The sequence below is a fragment of the Chelonia mydas genome, chromosome 1 (genome assembly GCF_015237465.2).
Source record: "Chelonia mydas isolate rCheMyd1 chromosome 1, rCheMyd1.pri.v2, whole genome shotgun sequence".
In the NCBI taxonomy this organism is placed as follows: Eukaryota; Metazoa; Chordata; order Testudines; family Cheloniidae; genus Chelonia; species Chelonia mydas.
In genome coordinates, this window is record NC_057849.1 from 320,529,560 (window position 1) to 320,550,447 (window position 20,888).

At 39.3% G+C, this 20,888-nt stretch overlaps 1 protein-coding gene across 2 annotated transcripts in view; it reads right to left on the minus strand.

Moving 5' to 3' along the window:
• Positions 1–1,034: 1,034 nt before the first annotated feature.
• The window catches only part of PIK3CG (phosphatidylinositol-4,5-bisphosphate 3-kinase catalytic subunit gamma), a 53,985-nt gene continuing 34,131 nt past the window's right edge, over positions 1,035–20,888 (minus strand). For both annotated transcript variants that reach the window (XM_037889145.2, XM_037889144.2), the window contains exons 6-11: positions 16,416–16,562; positions 15,491–15,581; positions 9,773–9,903; positions 8,404–8,515; positions 7,208–7,365; positions 1,035–3,850 (exon numbers count right to left, since the gene is read on the minus strand). In XM_037889145.2, the coding sequence (XP_037745073.1) occupies positions 3,569–3,850; positions 7,208–7,365; positions 8,404–8,515; positions 9,773–9,903; positions 15,491–15,581; positions 16,416–16,562 (921 nt within the window). In that variant the 3' untranslated portion in view covers positions 1,035–3,568. The remainder of the gene's footprint in view (positions 3,851–7,207; positions 7,366–8,403; positions 8,516–9,772; positions 9,904–15,490; positions 15,582–16,415; positions 16,563–20,888) is intronic.

The following is a 20,888-nucleotide window of genomic DNA, read 5'->3' on the forward strand; positions in this document are numbered from 1 at the left end:
TTTAACCCCTTTTATCCTTACCCAGAGACTTTCAACAAGTCTGTCTCCTATTTCTATCTCAACCTCAGTACAAGTGTACACATTTTTAATTTTTAAGCAACACCTTCTCCCTTTCTTCCTTGCCTGTCCCTCCTGAGCAAGCTGTACCCTTCTATACCAATATTCCAGTCATGCGTATTATCCCACCAGGTCTCTGTGATGACAACTATGTCATAGTTGTGTTTGTTAACTAGCATTTCAAGTTCTTCCTGCTTATTCCCCATACTTCTCACATCAGTATACAAACATCTCAGATACTGATTTGATTTTCCCCTATGTTCTCTCTTGTCTCTCCCTTAATTCCTGCTATAATGGTCCCTGCTCCCCTCCCCGCCTTCCCACCTCCCCCATAAAAGTCTGTGTATACCAAAGATCTGTGTTCCTGTATTATCAATCTCTGGATAGCCTAAGCAGATTTTGTAAGGTTTCAGATAACTTTTTACTAAATTCTAGCCTCAAATCCTATTTTCATACTATATAGTGCTTTAATTGATAAGGTTTTTGTCAGCTTGTAGCACATAATAAACAGCTGATACATGCTTTAAACTTAGTAGTAGATTGTAAACTTCTCTCCCAGGGTTAGATTGCTGTTAGATCTTTATTTACATGAACAAGTTTGCTTATGAATGGCATTACCTGGCAAAATTGCGACCATTGTTTCAGATATTGCTGACTCAAGTGTTCTAATATTAACAGCAGACAATTTAATTTAAAATCATAGCACAATTTAAATCAAGTTTGCTTTAAACAACAGAACCAAGGTTTATAAAATCCCATTAGAAAATGGGGGTTTGCCCTCAGGGTGGATAATAATGAAACTGGAGTCTTCTCTTTTGTTTCATATTGACAAAGTCCCTAGAATTAAGAGGGTGGGGAGGGCTGTTTGTGGAGTTTTAGACTTAAGAATAAAAATGTCCTCGAAGCTGGGCTTTGAAGAGCATTTCTTCAAGAAGTTCCATACATGTTTTTTGAATTATTGGAGAAACAGAAGACTATTTATTTTTGAAAAAGAAATCCTTTTATTTCATGATTTATCATCAAATAAGAGAGAATTCATTTCAGGACTATAGAGCACAAAACCAAGAATATCATGTTACAGACACAATACTAATCATACATTACACCTCAGCATGCTTTTAAAACCATTTTGCACAGCGTCATTATGTGTCAGAATGGAAAATGATTTCATAACAACATGTAAGCATTTTGGACCTCCTCATCAGAATTTACCATATACATCAAAAATACCTTTGTGGAGAGCAACCAATTAAGCACCTCCATTTAAAAACTAAAAATTCGCTATATCTCTCATAATTGAGATACCAACTACAGTACATTTATTCCAAATCTTTTAAGAGCACACTCAGTAGTTCTTGTTAAAATCTAAGCAACAGTGTGAAATGATAGATACAAACAACAACAGAAATTAGCAAATCTAGTTGATCATCTGAGTTTAACGTAGAACCCATGTCAATATGTAATGAAATAAGCAATTACATAGGCACAAGTGCAAATAGGCCATACTGTAAGCTGTCTTCTCTCTTTGGTAAAATCAATTAATCAGCAGGGAGAGTATTTTAATAATTTAAGTCAGAAGCAGAATTCATACTATAAATTGTGTTTTGCTTTTTCTTATATTAATAGGATCAATTAATTATTTTCAGATATGCTATTAGAGAAATAGTTAAAAATATACACCTAATATTTGCCCCCAGTATTTCCTTGTCTTTAGATTTAGTTTATACTTAAATTAAAAATAAACAATTTAATTCCTTTCATAAATAGCTTCTCAATAGTCAATTATTTTAAAAGAACTTTAAAAATAAAACAAACACTATAAATAGCAAAATATACACAATTTCAAAGATTACATTTCGTTCCTGATTGGTATAACTTGAAAATATGTCACTGAAGAATAAATAACCTTTGGGCTTCTTAAACATTTGGCAAAATGTCAATTGTTCTTAGAGAAGATTCTTTTAAGGAACAAGGAAGTTACTTTTATAAAGCTTTTAATGTATAGACAGAATTCCAGTAATTTCACAAGAAAACTATATAAGCATCAAGATTCAACATAATATATTGGAAGTTCATTTAAAAAAGGAACTTAAAAATGACAATTGAAACTCTTAAACTTAAAAGAAAATTATCGGAGCAAACCCAGGAACTTTAAGGTAAAGGAGATGGTCTGTGGGCACTTCTGTGGAAGGGCCAATTAGGCCTTTGGTTTTGTGGTTCAGGAAGCTACACCAATGGTAATGTAAGGTTCTCCCTAGACCACAGTTTCTCAACCTTTGGGTTAGGACACAAAACTGGGTCACCAGAATGTTTCAAAAGGTTTTGTGGCAGCTCCTGTGGCTCTAGTCCCACAGGGCTGGCTGGGCTCACTCCCTCCTCCTAGCTCTGCAACCTGTGAGGTCCCAGCACCACTCAGGTTTGGCCCAGCTATCAACAGGACAGGAGTCCAGGTAAGCCAAATTTGAGTGAGTGACACTGCAACCCCATGAGCCAAGTCACAACTCCATTCACACAAATTTAATCCAGGCAGGGCCACACCTGAGCGGTGCTGCAACCTTGCAGGTTGCAACACCCAGAGCCGAGAGCCAAGCACAGCTAGCCCTACAGCACAGGAGCTGCAGGAGCCGCCACTGTGGGGTGAGTGCCAGGCAGGACCCAACCCCCCAAGAGACAGGATCTGACTGAAACCATCCCAGGGCCTCTACCCCCAGACTATTTACGGGTCATGACAAGCCATAAACATTTACAAATGAGTCTTGAGCCTTTTTCTTTTTTTTAAAACCACCAACTGTTTTTTCCACCAATGTAGTTAATCCATCTCTCAGAGGTGGTGTATAGGCCAATGGAAAAATTCTTCCGTCGACCTAGCTGTGGTTACACTGGTGGTGAGCATGAAATTGTTCACAACCCTGAGCAACATAGCTAGGTTGATCTAATTTTTAAACTTAGACTCTCTTTCAGGCCTGGTCAAGGGGGAACAAGGAGTTAAGGAAAGGATGAAGGAGAAGAATGAGGGTGAAGAACACTTGGTAATAAAGCCCTCCTGAAGAAGTATACGTCCTGTAGGGGAACTTACAATCAGATTATTTAAAATGAATAAATAAAAATCCTCCTTCTCTTGAAGGGCCTGACAAACATGCATAATTTAGGGGAAAGTCACAGGGCACCCATGTTTCAGTTCCCAGGCTATCATCATGCTCCACTCCCTGCTTTGTCTTTTTCTGAAGCGACAGTGAAGACAAATGGGAAAATTGTAGGCCACATCAGCAAAGCTACTAACAAATAAAAAACAGTATTTGCAATGTCAGCAACTCCAGAAAATCTTTTTCTGTAAGAAACAGACTGACGTTCTTGAAGTTCAGGGCAAAGCGGTTTGCCATTTTTAGAAGTCCTATTTAAACTGTTAGCAAATTAAAAGGCAACTTTGACGGTTCAATTACTAGTAAGCTGTAAATAAAACACCCAAACTTGTTAATGTTCTAGTTATATCCATAGTTATTTTACAGAAACATTAGGCAGAATGCTTTTCTACTCCTTGTTTGATTCCAAGCACAAGATGTAGAAACCAGTTAAACTGCACAGTCCAGCCTTTATCTCTGCAAACCTCAATCTGATCCAGGAAATGCTTTTTAGCATCTTCCTCGTTTTTACCTACAGTTAGAGCATCCCGGATATATTCAATATCTTCTTTGCTGGTTAACTGGGGCATTCCAGTCATTAACATCATGGAAAACAGAATGATCAGCAGGTTTGTGTGATGTCGAAGAGCGAGATAAGCCTTCACACAAATGTCCTACACAAGGGAAGAGAGTTTTGTTAACTGACTGAGCAGACTGAAACAGAAGGTTTTAGGAAGCTCATTTAGGAACTTGCTTAAATTTCAATTACACAATACTAATCAACCATGTTAAATTGCTAACACTTAATTTCCCTACTATTCATTTTAACAGAAACATTAAGCTAACTTCCCCATACATTGCTCTGGATGCATTGGTAGCTATTGAGGCATGCGTCCATGCTTTGTTGAAAAAACTAAAGGGCTTTTTGTAACAGCATTACATAAATTAATCAAACATAAGCTTTTTAGTGAAAAAGAGGATTTAAGTTTAATTTTCCTAATGTGTAATAATTGCCTGTAACAATGAAAGAAACCTCATTAATTTACCCTCTTTCTCTAAAATCAGTAGCATTTCCATTTATCATAGGAGAATCCAAACCAACTCACTTTGTAATAACAACAGGTTATACCTTAGAGACTAACAAATTTATTTGGGCATAAACTTTCGTGGATTAAAACCCACTTCATCAGCTGCATGAAGTGGAAAATACAGTAGAGAGGTATAAATACACATCATATGAAAAGATTGGAGTTGCCTTACCAAGTGGGGGGTAAGTGCTAACAAGCCAGTTCAATTAAGGTGGAAGTGGGCTGTTCTCAACAGTTGACAAGAAGGGAGGAAAAAATCACTTTTGTAGCGCTAATGACTTAAACGTAATCAAGGTGGCCCATTTCAAACAGTTGACAAAAAGGTGTATCAGGAGGGGGAAATTAGGTTTTGTAGTGACCCATCCACTCCCAGTCTTTATTCAGGCCTAATTTGATGGTTTCCAGTTTGCAAATTAATTCCAGTTCTGTAGTTTTTCGTTGGAGTCTGTTTTTGAAGGTTTTTTGTTGAAGAATTGTCACTTTTAAGTCTGTTATTGAGTGTCCAGGGAGACTGAAGTGTTCTCCTACTGGTTTTTGAATGTTATAATTCTTGATGTCAGATTTGTGTCCATTTATTCTTTTGCGTAGAGACTGTCTGGTTTGGCCAGTGTACATGGCAGAGGGGCATTGCTGGCACATGATGGCATATATCACATTGGTAGATTGGTAGCACATCTACCAATGTGAAATATGAACCGTTTAACTACTTTTTATCTGGTTATTGGCAAAAGTGGAAATTAGACTGCCCATCTTACATGCAACAATGTCCATATAATTTAGAGGACTGCAATTTAGATTTTGGGGGAAAGATTGTGATTTAAGGCCCACACCAGAATTCAGCTTTGTCTACATTAGAGATTTTTGCAGTAGTGTAGCTTCCCAGACCCTGGGGAAAGTCATACTGTCCCATGTCCCAGTTTACACTGGTTCAGTGCATCAACACTGGGGAATGGCAGTACAGTGTAGCTACCATGTCTTCCCACAGTTCCCTTTGGGTATATTTTCTTGCTGTCTATCTACTCACTGCTTCCAGACTGATCACCACCTACCAATTCACACTCGCATTTGAACCCCACATTCATGCATGGCTTACACAGCGTCTGCAACAGTACTTCTGCTCTGGTTCACAGCTATGTTCGGTTCAAATCCTCCTTTGAAGGGGGGTTCAACTCTCCTACCTTCCAACAGCCTAGCTTTATAAAAGACTTTGCAATAGTTTGACTTTTAAATGTTCTATCACCTTACAAATATGGTGGATCTGCAGGTCACTTGGAATTTTGCACTGCGACAGCAATGAAATCCTTTCACACTAAGATGATGTGAGAATTGCTTTTGATTCAAAATTAAGGCTCAAAACCAGCAGCGGGTACTCACTTACTTTTAGAGGCACAGGTTGGAAAATGGCAGCTGCCTTGTGTTTAGAAATGGAAATTTCATTTCAGAAAAGCTTATTTAAAGATGGAACAACACATATAGGTTCAAATATAGAAGATTTTACCCGAAAAAATGCCCACTTTAAACATCTCAGAGCAGCAGCACTGGAAGCCATTATCTTGTTATCTTTCTTAAGCCTACTAAATTGGTTTCTTCTGCAGGTCCTATATAACACTACAAAGTCATGTGCTTAGCCATTTTAGAAGGCCTCGTTGTTAAAGTGATAGCACTCCAGGGAAGGAAACACTATCCTACACTTAGGACGTATGAAAAAAAACACTACAAAACCTGCCACAGTTCAGGACAACTGGAAATTTCTATTCAGAAACAGAATTCCAGGACTGAAATAGGCATGCAGATCAGGAATGACCTTCCCTGGCATAGCAGTTAGAAGTATGCACAGCACCTGCTCACACTATGGCTGACTCTAGCAAATTCCATTAGTCTTCTCTAATTTTATATATATCAAAACTTAATAATAAATATAAATGGTCTAGTGAAAATGATTCTATTAACTGGGTCTAACAGAATACACCCCTGTATTCACATCCTAAACACTGTTGTAATAATTTTGTCCAAGGCATGTCTCGTAAGGTGTCATTTGAAATCTTGTAATTTGTTGGTCAGTATCGTCCTGATAAAATATGTGTGGCAACATTATATGTAAAGTTATAAGATTTCCCTGTATGATGTTCTTAACACATGTTCCAAACCCCACAGCCCTGCCCAAACAGAAATAGTTATTTTTCTGACTTTTATGTCTCATTACTTGTACCCACTTAAAATCTTCCTCTTTGTAGTTAATAAACATGTTTTATTGTATCATCTAATCCAATGTGTTTAAATTTAAGTGCCTGAATAATTATCTGAGATAATAAGATGGCATATCATTCCCTTTAAAGAGTAACAGAGTTAAAATACTTTGTACTCTCCAGGAAAAGGCTGAGCAATACAGGGCATACATTTCTGGTGGGAAAGGGGATGTGGTGTGGTCACCTAGCAGTATAACCAAGGCGGGGAGAGCCATAGTGTAACCCAGAATGGTTGGCAGGCTGCAGTTACAGACAGACACTCAGGGTGTGGTTTGCATGCAAGAAGGCTGTTTGTGAGTGGCCCAAGTGGGAGCTACTTCAGCAAGGCATTGTAAAGCACCCCAAGGTTGCAGGGCAGGGGTGACACAGCTACTCATTAGTCTGGACTGTATCCTGGTATGTCATATTGGGTGATCCCATTCAAAACATGAAATAAGTAACAGGTCTTCCCATTCATTTCCATTGCAGGGTAATGCTGTCCCACGCAGCTCTGTATGTGCCTTTTGAATTCTAGTTCCCATAATCATATAGGTAATTTGAGAACTTAGTTGGGCCTAAAATAGCCCAGAATTTGATTTTGGTTCAGTACATTTTATTAACAGGGAAGTCTTAAATTTTGAAGACTAAGGCACCAAATGTTAGTCTCAAAAAATAAAACACTGTTTAACTTATTTATATCAGAAGATTGACTCCTTACCTGAAATTTATTGAAATGCAGACTTGTCTTCTTTCCAGAAGTTCCCATGACAAAAAGAAAATCTGGTGTCAACACAAAAGGGACTCTTTCCTTATTAATTCCAAGGAAGCTTTTGTAATTCCCAAGAATATGGCCAAAGTCAATATGAAAGAGATTACCTTTATAAGAAAGTGAATTCAAGATTAGGCTGATAAATAAGTAGCAGACAAATATTTCCACTGGCATCCATAATACTATGGATAGCAACCTTTTAATGGTTTATCTTATATTAGTTTACTAAATATAACTCTGGTTTACTAGAACAGACTATCTGTTCTCCTTTTTATACATCATCATATCCTCTGAGCAAAATATTTATTGTTCAGATTTATTTTTTGCATCCCTTAATAAGCAGGCAGAACTGCTATATCTTTATCCATTTCTGTTAGTGGCATTGTTACTATTGGGACCTTATAACATATACATCACAAGTCACATGATAAAATAAGTTGTACCATGAAAACTTGTGCCTTAAATCCATATCACCATATACCCTTGTGGAAAAGCCCCCATAAAATACAATAGAGATGAAACCAACGTGGTTCCACAGAAATTACTCCTTTAGGATTTAATACATAATACAACCCTTTCTGTAGTTATTTTTTAACCACAATATAGATATCTGTAACAAAGATACACTATATTCTGTATTCATTAATTCTGCAGGATCTTTTCATAAAGGTATATATGAGTTCATTGGAAACCAAGCCATTTCACTAACAGCCCAATTCTGCCCATTAAACTCAACCAGAGTTGCATCCATGTTTCTGATGGTAGAATTAGGGTGCTAAAGTTGTTGATTTTGTTTTACTTTTTTGGAATTTGGGTTTTACACACATTAAAAAAAATACACAGGAAAAACAGCTGAAATAAATGTCCATAAAGCTACACCAGTAGCACAGAATCCATGCACTTCAATAAAAATGTTACCAAACCTATTTATGTTACATGATTAAACATTTCCACCCTAACTTCTAGTCAGTGCAGTCTTACATATCGGTGAGTCAGTTTAAATACTAATGTTAATAAATAAAAGGTTCACAGATATGATGAATAATGAGTAAGATGTAAATATCAATTAAATATCTGTTAAAACACACAGCTAATAAAACATACCCAGTCCCTATTTTAAGTATGTCATTCATAAAAAACCTCACCTGATTCTGTAATCATAATGTTGTCATTGTGTCTGTCTCCTATTCCAAGTACAAAGGTTGCCACACAGTAACCAGAACAAGAATAAACAAATCTTTCCACTGCTGCCTGAAACTAATTAATAGCAAGAATAAAAGTAAGAATATTCTATTGCTTATATCAGTGTTTCTCAAACAATTTATCATTGTAGACCACATATGCGGCCCACAATGTGGTACCTGGACCGCAGATTGAGAACCACAGTGGACCCCGCAAACCTCCCCACAGACCCTTATGCCCAGCGCCTCCCACCCAGATTCTCCTCCACAGATGGGGCCAGGAGCAGAGTCCTGGGTGGGAAGCCGGGGGGCGGGAACTCTGGACCCCGCCATGCGGGGCTGGGTAGCAGCCCTGACCCTGGACCCCAGACCCCTGTTGTGTGGGGCCTGGCGGCAACCTGGACCAGACCTCTGTTGTGTAGGGTTGGGCAGCAGCTCTGACCCTGGATCCCCACTGTGCGGGGCCGGCGACCCTGACCTTGGAGCCTGTGGGGCCAGGTGGCATCCCCGTACCCCAGACTCCTGCTAGGTGGGACTGGGCAGCAGCCCCAGAGCCCGTACCCTGTGGGGCTGGCTGGCAGCCCCAGACCCCAGATTCTCGCTGGGCTGGGCAGCCAGAAACCCAGACCCCACCACACGGCCAGGGGACCTTCAGCATACAGCTGGGCTGCAGCTGTGTGCTAATTGGGCTGCATGTGGCCCGCAGGCTGAGAATCACTGGCTTATATAGAACACTTCACCTTCAAATCTCTGTATAGACATTAAGAGCAGGATCCTACACTGCACTCAGCACCTTGCAGGATCAGGCCCTTATTAATTACCACAACACACCTGTGAGCTACATTTATATTGTTGTCCCAATTTTACAGAGGAAAAACACATGCAGAAGATTAATAATTTGCCCAAAGCCACACAGCAAATCGGTGTGAAAGCCAGTGTCAGCTCCCAGTCCCATGCTTAACCCTAACCATGCTGGCTTTTACCATCTTCCTAACAGTGCTTGCTTTAATCAGCTCGCCATGCATCACTTCCAAATACCATCCACAAAAGGGATAAAAAAGCACCTTGTTACTCAGGACTATGACTGTTAGCTTTCGTTTTGCCCTGTTACATGACACCCCATCATACGCACCCTAGTACTTGTTCTGCTACAACACGCAGTAACATTTATTTTTAAAGGAAAAACAAACTACGTTAATGAAACCTGTGAACCAATTTAAAACAACAACAAAACAGAATAATTTACAAAGAGGATGCAGTGTGTGTGTTACAGAACACTTTTGGGACTTTCAATGGGACTTTTGATAATCCAATTCAAAGTGTAAGAATTTACCTTTTCTTCAATCACACATCTGTCTTTCAGCCACTGATTTAGTATTTCATCCTTAAATGCACCTGTGTTGCCAACTGTACTTTGCTGAATTTTGGCAATTGTTGTAGCATCTTTCACAATTTCAATCATTCCTACAAAAGACAAGGAGGAAATAAAAATTTTATTTTCTAAAACACTTTAGTTATTATATATATAAAACCAATGCTGTCTGCATATTATTTCATAGAACCACAAAGTCACAGATTGAAGGTCTTATATTCTGTTGAGATATTTACATTAGGAGGTTGCATTGTCACAACTCAGTCATTTTGTCTCAAAGCAACACTACAGTACAAATATTGCAAATGTAACATCAAGGTACCATCCATGGCTTTGTGGTTCTGTGCTACTATTTCACACACTATCTCCCCTCTCCCCTGCTCTTACACATAGGTACTAGGAAGGAATATCAGGATATTTTTCTTTTCTCTTTCCCTTTCCGATCCCTGGGAGAGATTCCTGATGACTCCAGTTCTTTTGTGCTGTGCTCCCTGCACTGCCTCAAGTTTCTGGTAGCATGGGGAACACTCCTGTGCTCAGCATCCTGCATGCTCTGCCTGAGTACACATTTCTATCTGTCTCGGTTCTTAGCCTGAACTTGTTACCATAGTCTCTGAGGGCCTCACAAATAAGAGAAAGACAACATAGTAATCTCTTCCTCTCCCCATACTCTCTGCCAAATCCTCCTACTGGGAGGAAATAACTATTTAATTCTGAGCATGTGTGTAGTTTTTTTTAAAGTACCAATTATTATGAGACAGTGAAGTTAAAGTATAATGAATTTTACATTTTGCTTTGCACATGGTGATGTTCACAGCCACTCTTATCTCACATGGAAGTGAATTCCAGTCACTTGGTCCAGCTATTAGGACGGATATCTCTCCTGTGCACAAAAGCCTCCCTCTGTTGGTCAACTCTTTTGTGGTTCCAGTGGAACACAGCTATCCTAGGAGGTCAGTCAGAGGGAGAGGTGATCTCTTAGGTTGCTAGGGCCAATCCTATTGAGGGTGTTGTTTACTGGGACAACGCACTTGAATTTGACTCTGTTTCATAGGGAGGCAGTGCAGAGAGGAAAGCACCGGGTTGATTTGCTTCTGGTAACCTGTGTTGCTAAACAGGTACTTTCTACACTCTGTAGACTAACAAATTTAGTGGAGCATAAGCTTTCGTGGGCTACAGCCCACTTCATCGGATGCATAAAATGGAACACATAGTAAGAAGAAATATATATATATTTACATACAGATAAGTTGGAAGTTGCCATACAAACTGTGAGAGGTTAATTAGGCAAGATCAGCTATTATCAGCAGGAGAAAAAAAACTTTTGTAGTGATAATCAAGATGGCGCATTTGGACAGTTGACAAGAAGGTGTGAGGATACTTAATTTTAGGGAAATAGATTCAATATGTGCAATGACCCAGCCACTCCCAGTCTCTATTCAAACCCAAGTTAATGGTATCTAGTTTGCACATTAATTCAAGCGCAGCAGTTTCTCGTTGGAGTCTGTTTTTGAAGCTTTTCTGTTGCAAAATTGCCACCCTTAAATCTTTTACTGAGTGGCCAGAGAGGTTGAAGTGTTCTCCTACCGGTTTTTGAATGTTATGATTCCTGATGTCAGATTTGTGTCCATTTATTCTTTTGCGTAGAGACTGTCCAGTTTGGCCAATATACATGGCAGAGGGGCATTGCTGGCACATGATGACATATATTACATTGGGAGATGTGCAGGTGAACGAGCCCCTGATGGCGTGGCTAATGTGATTAGGTCCTATGATGGTATTACTTGAATAAATATGTGGACAGGGTTGGCATCGGGCTTTGTTGCAAGGATAGGTTCCTGGGTTAGTGTTTTTGTTGTGCGGTGTGTGGTTGCTGGAGAGTATTTGCTACAGGTTGGGGGGCTGTCTATAAGCGAGGACTGGTCTGTCTCCCAAGATCTGTGAGAGTGAGGGATCATTTTTCAGGATAGGTTGTAAATCTTTGATGATGCACTGGAGAGGTTTTAGTTGGGGGCTGAAGGTGACAGTTAGCGGTGTTCTGTTATTTTCTTTGTTGGGCCCGTCCTGTAGTAGGTGACTTCTCGGTACTCTTCTGGCTCTGTCAATCTGTTTTTTCACTTCAGCAGGTGGGTATTGTAGTTTTAAGAATGCTTGGCAGAGATCTTGTAGATGTTTGTCTCTGTCTGAGGGACTGGAGCAAATGCGGTTCTATCTTAGAGCTAGGCTGTAGACAATGGATCGTGTGGTGCGTCCTTCAACCTCTCTGGCCACTCAGTAAAAGATTTAAGGGTGGCAATTTTGCAACAGAAAAGCTTCAAAAACAGACTCCAACGAGAAACTGCTGAGCTTGAATTAATGTGCAAACTAGATACCATTAACTTGGGTTTGAATAGAGACTGGGAGTGACTGGGTCATTACACATATTGAATCTATTTCCCTAAAGTTAAGTATCCTCACACCTTCTTGTCAACTGTCCAAATGGGCAATCTTGATTATCACTACAAAAGTTTTTTTTTCCTACTGATAATAGCTCATCTTGCCTAATTAGCCTCTCACAGTTTGTATGGCAACTTCCAACTTATCTGTATGTATATATATTTCTTCTTACTATATGTTCCATTCTATGCATCCGATGAAGTGAACTGTAGGTCACGAAAGCTTATGCTCAAATAAATTTGTTAGTCTCTAAGGTGCCACAAGTACTCCTTTTCTTTTTGCGGATACAGACTAACACGGCTGCTACTCTGAAACCTTTCTACACTCTGTAACAGATGGAGCCTCTTCAGAGCTGGCAGCTTCATTCACAGGTATAATGATCAGCAATAATCACATCCAGTAGTCACAAGCACGTGCATCCCCCTGCTCACATCTGAGTCTGACACAATAAGATGCAGCATTCTGGCCAACAATGCATCAGAGAGAGTGTTTTTTAGAGCAGGGACTGTTTGGGCATTCATTAGCAGTGAGGAATGCAGAGGCCCGCAAGGCTGCAAACTTGATCTTGAGGCACTACACATGAAGTGAGTCCTTCCAAGTGCTTCCCTCTTCCCACCAAAATCATCTTGATTTTGCTTGCATCCGGCTTCAGCTGGCTGCTCTCCCATCCAGGTACTGAAAAACCTGAAAGATGGTTCTTTTCTATATTTGATGTTAAGGGAATTTAGAACTGAGTAGTCTCCATATTGCTGGAACTTCAATCTGCGTTGGCTCACAAACAGCAGCTTCATATATATGTTGAATAACATTGGGGAGAAAAATGAGATTTGGGGAAATCTGCAAGTGAATGCTCTGGCAGACCACTTGCCTATCATGACCCTCTGGTTTTGGTCCAAGAGAATGTAACCTCCAGGAGACCTCAAAGTGGTGCACCAAAGAGTCACATATTGAAGAACACTAGTTTAACCTGAGAAAACATACAGTAATGAGCTGAGACTGTCCCTTCCTTTGACCAACAATGTCCTTTTTTTGTGGTATGGAGGGGTACACAATTCTTAGATCCATCACATGGAAAGGGGAATCTATGAAGTACAAAAGAATATATTTTCTTGAAATAAAAAATTGGGAGCCTATTAAAAACCCATAAAAGAAGAGAGAGTAATGTGAGCTATAAATTGAGTTTAAGGACCTTGTAATAACTGGCAGATTTTTCCCCCCTGCAATTCTATTTTTACGTTATTGGATAGTTTTAAGATAAATTTATATGGAATAAAATTCAGTCTTACAGCTTCTGGAAAATAATACGTTTTCTTAAAAAAGGGTCTAACGGAGAGGCCGCAAAATTTGAAAACATTTTAACATTAACAATTAATGGTAAAATACATGTATCAAGTAATATTTTCACATATCATTCATGTTTAATTTCCTTTGATTTTCATTTTATATAATTTGAATAGTAATCTCTGATTTTAAAAACATAATATGTATCAAGAAAGAGAAATATCCTTTATATTGAAACATCCTGCATTTTCATAAGCATGCATTTGGGACTGCTGCATTTCTCAGAAATCATGAAGTCATGAATGAGTAATGCAGGTGACCGCAAAGCAACCTTGATGAAATCTTTCCACTGCAACATCACATATTCTCTATGCCACATATTTTTAGCTTTTAGAAAAATTACTTTAGAGATATTTTAGAGAATTCTTAATTTTAGCAGTACTGCTTTCATATTATTCTGCCTATAAAGCAGTTTCTGTTGCAGGGGGGGAAGAGGAAAGTTTAAAAAAAAAAAGTGTATTGTGAAGAATGTGTGAAATACCTGTATTATTTTTTGTGAATATTATGTAGACCTCTGCCTATTTGATTACTATCATGCTGTCATCTGCTATGTGGGTGCAAAAAGTTAACTCAGTCCTGGGAAGGTCTGCGTGTCTCCAGGAAACCAAAGTTAATTACTTTAGTCCTTGTCTATGCTTAAAAAGGAATGCCAGTATAGCTATACTGACAAACCCTGTAGTGGAGATGCAGCTTGTACCATCAAAAGACTTCTTTTGCCAGCATAGCTTAAACCTGTTCCCCAGATGGAATAAGCTACACCAGCGCAAAAGATATAACTTTTTGCTGGTATAATCGTTCGTGTACACTGGGATTTTTGCTAGCATAGCTGTGTCAGTTAGAGGTGACTTCCCCCCCCCTCCTAACCAACATAGCTATGTTGGCAAAACTTTTAAGTGAAGATTAAGCTACAGCCATGTTTACACTAGAATCACTTTACTGGTATTTCTATACTGATATAACTATACTGGCAAAGCACTCTTCGTGTGGATGTAGCTACACCAGCGAAACTGCATTTTGTGGTGGAATAGTAAAAACTATCCTCACAAGTGAAACAAACTATCCCAGCAAACGTGCAGTTTTGCTGGGATAGCTACATCTATACTAGGGGCTTTTGTTGACATAGCTATGTCAGTAAGGGGTCACACTTCTTCACGCTCCTGAGTGACATAGCTGTACCGGCAGAAGTCACCAGTATAGATCAAGCCTTAGACAGCCCCAATCATCATTGTTTAACAAATAACACTGGTGTCAAGGCCTTTGAAGTTTTGTCCCTGTCAAAGTTGGACACAATACTCCCTTGGCAATGAGGGGATGGGGGACAGGGCATGGACACAAAGAACAAAGGAGCGAGTTTGATTTTAAAAAGGGACACCCCCTGAAGCTCAGGAGAGATGGAGAAAAACAGGGTCTGCAGAAAAACAAATTGTAACCTGGCTCCCAGAAGAGTGGGGGTACCAGGGATAAGTCAGGCCAACCAACATCTTGGAGAAAATGTGAAGCTTTCGGTAAGACAATATGTGTATGGGCTTCATGTTGTTTTAACTCATCTTTCTCTAATTGCTGTGTACCTACGGATAAATAAATAACACTTTGCTTTGAGGAAGCTGATTGGTGTCATTGCATTGTCATACTGATGACAGCTCCCGGGGAGAAGCATATAGCAGGGGCCAAACCCAGTTTGGGTAAACAGGGGTGGTGATTCCATTCAGAGAAATGCAAGTGCTGGGCCTATCAACTTGAAAGCGATGCTTAGGGAGGGACTGAGAAAGGGGTCAAAAGTAAGGCTCACCCTAGAGCCATGACTTACACAGAGACATACAATATAAACTTTATGTACAATTTTTGTTATTTGTTACCACAATGACATTCTGAAATCTACTGATCTCATCAAGTGTACTGTACCTATTTTATTTCCCGTAGAAATGCAACCATATGGCAACAAACACAGGTCCAAGGATTCTGCTTCCCAAATGGATTCCATAATTCGAAGAATCTAGTCATAAAAACAATATAAATTTTATAGCACTCCATCTTCAAAAACACTTTACAAAACAACTAATTAACCCTGTCCATAATCTTGTGAGACAAGTCAGTAGCATTATCTCATTTTACAGATGGAGAAACGGAGACAGAAAGAATAAATGATCCATCTGAGGCCACAGAGATAGTCAGTGGCAGAACTGGAATTAGAACGTTATACTTCTTGGCTCTCAGTCCTGTCCTCACATCATGCCCTCTCCCTGATAAAACATACATATTTATTGTATACCATATTTTAACAGACAAGAACTGACCACATTACAAAACATCAACTTCTAAGTATATCCTCAAAAAATGCTAATATTGGTAAACTGGTCGATTGGAACACCATCATCAGACCAACCAGCAAAGTCATATAGGAGAAATGCAATCTGTCACTCTCTTTTATCTTTGTAAGTTTACAAAAAATATGTTTTTCCTTTAGTGGGAAATGGATCATAATGGCCAAAATGACAGATTAAATTTTGTAGGATAGTTAAGGTGTGAAATTTATGAAAGAAACTCAGTCTCAATTCTACCAGCTAGCCAAATGCATGCAGGAGGAATAGGACAGGAGGAACGAGGTGCAAAGGTGATATAAAGTACCAATATGACATAAAAAAAATGAGGCCCTAGTCCTGGTTGGGGCCTCTAAGCAGTACCATAGTATGATTTAATAAATAATAAGTTCATGTTTCAAGTGTACCATAAATACAGTTTACATACATATTTGACAGGAAAAGGTTTTCCAACAATACTTTATTCACATGGCTCTTATACATATCACACAGCAGTTTAGCAATCATACCTGTAAAATAAGCATATCCTGGCGAAGGTCATCTCCATGTTTGAAGATAATGCCTATGGTTTCATTTGATAGGGCTGTGGGGTCTGCACATTTAAATTCAAGCCAAAGTGGCTTTTTCTTGGATGCCATTACTTTGCATTTTTCAATCTGTAAAAGATGAATTCATTGTCTAAGCTTTTTACTCCTGTTGGCACAGCAGAGTCAACACAGCTAACATAGAATTAATTGCAGATTCTATTCCTTTTTATGCATCATCAACACATTGTTTACAAAATTCCAATCAGTTATGCCTGTGGAAACACATTTAAAGGTTGGGGGAGAAAGGTGTTATTCAGTTGCCAGAGAAGGCCTAATTTAGCTTGCAGAACTTTTAATACTAGTGACGGTGCATGAGCTGGAAAGAACCCAGCTTGACTCAGAGCACAAACTAAATTTATAGAATTGGCCGTTAAAAAATGAACAGCATCATCTTCTGAACTGTGAACCAAGAATATGAGATTCTGAAATCACAGGGAGACAATAAGCATGGAAACCCACAATAGTAGTTTTACTGTTACTTTGCAGAGTAGAAACACACATTTAATTACCTTCCCCTCTCCCCCCAGAAATGACTCCTATGGACTTCATTTTGAGTGAACTGGGTCCTATGTCTCTGGATTCTGTTTGATTCTATTTTAAACATCAGTGAAACATGGTATTTTAGAACCATGAACACACTTTGAACAAGAAAATTACATCTTTGTGGGCATCTGAAGCTAAATCAATTGTAAGTACAAATCTGTATCAAGTCTCAAGGGACAAGATAAACCTGGGATGTAAAGATCTGGCTCCACATAAATACCACATGGACAGAATATGCTGTACAGGGATTGGTTCCTGAAAAGTAATCAAGCCAATCATGCCGCATATGATGCAATGTATGGCTAAGAATGCATATGTAGTTTGTGTTAGTGAAAATGTGTACGTATAAGGTAAAGTTTTGCTGTGTAACTTCGGATGTGTGGTATGCCCTATAATATACCCATCCCCTGCACTTGTCATCAACATAACTTTGCTGTATGCCATAGAAAGGAACCTGAGTGAAGAGACTGGAGTCAAACTGAGTTCTTGGGGAACTGAGTGGAAGAGGTCTCAGGAAAACACCAATATAGGGGTTCAGTGACTCGGATTCAATTCGTCTGGAGCAGGTAATGTATAGTTTATTATATATGTAGCTTCACTTGCAAGGATCACAACCCAAAAGTTTAGCAATGGCATTGGAAGGATGTAAATTTCAGGTTTCCGGGGCACTGGAGGAGTGGATTAGATCTAAAGGAGGTCCCTATCGACTCCCCCAAAGAAATTACAGGGGGGACTGGAACCAGGTAGACAAGGAACTCCAATAAATAGTGTTAGACAAGAAATGCAAGAAAAAGAAACAAAAAACCATGTTATTAAATTATTATACAGAAGTCTCTCCTAAAGAGAAATTAAGTAACATACAGGGAATAGAGGGAGCTACTTTGGATTCCTATAGAAAGGAATGCCTGGCAGAGCACGACAAAGGTATATGAATGACACTGAAACTTTAAAGAATAAGACCAATGGGAGACCAGTAATTGTAGCTAAAGAATGAATGCAAACAAGCACAAAGATCAGATCAGATTAATGAAGAGAAATTGGCTAAGAAATGTGTCACTTTGGGAGCTAAGTTTCAGAGTAGCAGCCATGTTAGTCTGTATCCGCAAAAAGAAGAGGAATACTTGTGGCACCTTAGAGACTAACAAATTTATATGACCATAAGCTTTCATGAGCTGCAGCTCACTTCATCGGATGAAGCGAGCTGTAGCTCACGAAAGCTTATGCTCAAATAAATCTGTTAGTCTCTAAGGTGCCACAAGTCCTCCTTTTCTTTTTTGGGAGCTAAGTGAGTGATTTAAGGAAAGAGAGTGGGGAGTTAAAGGGAATATTTATGCAGATGTTAAAAATGTTAGCATGCTTAAAGGATTAAGCAGGCTGGTATAGTAAAGGTATTGGGCGTAACATTCGGTAAGGGAAAAGAGAATGCTTGGTTTGATAACAAAACCTGGTTACAGCAGTACAACTTGGTCCAGTCTTGCCTCGTGGAACCCTGGTAGTCAAACAAATTACACAAGGGGAGGTCAGGTGGTGACAACTATCACCACTGTGCTTTTGTCCCCAGGAATCTTTACAGTCATTCCGAAGGAGAATGGCCATTGAATGGTCTATAAATAATCAATTGTGAAGGACTGCCTAAGGCAAAGAGACACTCTGATTTGAATCATTGGACTGTGGACAATTTAGTCAAAATCACTAAAAAGAAATAAGGGGTTTCCATCTGAACGTGGCTGCCTCCAAATGTACAAGTAGGGAATGTAGTCAGGGTACAGTTTGTAAAATATAATTAGAGCAAAACAAGTGGTGTTGATTAAAATACTTAAAAGAAACGCAAATATATTTGTGTAATTATATAAGGTTTTAAGGACCTAAACAAACACTCCTGGTTTATAAAACCCTATTTTGTAGGTCAAAAATAAATTGGCTTTTAAAAGATTCTACTAAAAATCCATTTCAATCTTTGATTCAAAGTTGCAAACACTGACAGGCACTTTTTGAGCAGCTGCCAAGGCTTGCTGGTAGTCTTTGCTAAATTCTTCCCTCCCCCCACTCAAGCCAAGCACATGTAGCTTGTGTCATTTGGCTTTGTTACCTCAGTGTTTTTATGAAGTTCAGCATCTTTTTAAATAAGGGCTAGAGCACATGATTGCGGCTGTGGCAGGAATGGCCAGAACCAAGAAAGTAGTGAGAGACTCTGCATCCTCTTGTAATGAATCAGCAGCTGAAAGAGCTGCAAGATGAAAATGAAAAATTAAAGAGACAGTAAACCTCTGGAGTAACAGCAAAGGTGTGTGTGGGAGGCATTGTTAAAGGAGTAGCAATGTTTTGAACACTGAGCCTTAAGATGGCTCTAGTAATCAGACAATCGTTTTCATAGGGGTACATGGAAACTTTTTATTCACAAAACAAACAGTTACACTTGATTTGAAAATTAATATGGCTAACAAGATCTTATGGCAAATAAAGGGTGAGAGATGCACTATGGAAGATTCCCATGGTACATGCAGCGTGTCTCGTAAGAGAGATAAAACAAATGTAAATTAATTAAAACCATATAAAGGCTCCAAATAGGAGCTACAATAGGTTGTTTTCTCTTTTTCAGATGGCTGTGAGCTTTGGAAGCAGAAATCAACCCAGTACCAAGCAAGATCAGTGAATATAAGAAATGAATCTTAACTATTAACGCTTTTATCCAAAAGTTTTGTTTAATTGTAGTGTAAAATAAATTTAATTAAAAAGTAAAAACCTATATGGAAGTGTTTTGTAAATGGAAAACTAAGCAATTATATAAAAGATTGAAATAGCCTAGATTTTAAACAAAATCCAACTAATGGCTTAGGGTTAAATTAAGGACATATTTCTTAGTAAATTTTAGTTTATTAATGTGCCAAGTGTTATTGAATTTCACCAATCTGCCATCACGGGGGTTTGCTCAAAAATCATTTAAAACGATTGAAAGGACTTCATGGACAAAAAAGTAAGCTTTTAAAATGCATAATCCTGCCAAGGTCAGGAAGCAACAAAACCTGGAGGGATCCTGACATGGGAGCTGAGCTTTTTGGGACTGGTATATCACTTTGAAACCAAGATGACATCATCAGTGACAGGTATCACAAACCAGGGGAGGCTGAGCCTCCCCAGCCAGGTATGGCCCCACCCATGCTCCATCCCGAGGCCCTCTCCTGCTTCCCGCCACTTCCCCCATGGCCCCAGCCCAGGCAGGCTGCTCCTCTTCCCCAAAGTGGGCTGGGGCTGGGACTAGGGCGGGACGGCCTGTGGCCTGGGACTGGGCTGGGGGCGCTCGGGCAGGGTGGCCTGAGGCTGGGGGGCAGGTGGCTGTGGTAGGGGACTGGGGGCTCTGGTGGGACAGGGGTGGGTCTCAGGCACAAGGGGTGGGGCCAGAGGCTAGTGTCTCCAAATGGGTGGCTCACGCGTCGCACATGGTTGACAGAGAGGCTGTGGGAACATGAACAAGCATATCAACAGAAGCTAGCGGCAGAAGTACTGCAACTATTACATGAGCAAGGGTTTCAGCCAGAATTAGCATCTAGAGTACTGCATTTTGAAAATCAACAAAGCAAAAAATTTATTGATAAAGAATTTTAAACGTAGGATGTTGTAAATGGTTTTTTTTAATGTACAAGATAAAGTTAATTTATCATGAAAGATAAAAGGCAAAAACAATGACATACCATGTAAAGTAAAAGAGGCCTTAAGTGACAACAAAGAGGGTTGCCCTATTGTATCACCACAGAAATGTTAAAAATTTGGTACAAGGGATGTAATACTAATTGATACAGGGTAAGAAATTTAACAAGGGTCCAATAACATGAAGTTAAATGTGAAAAGCACTAC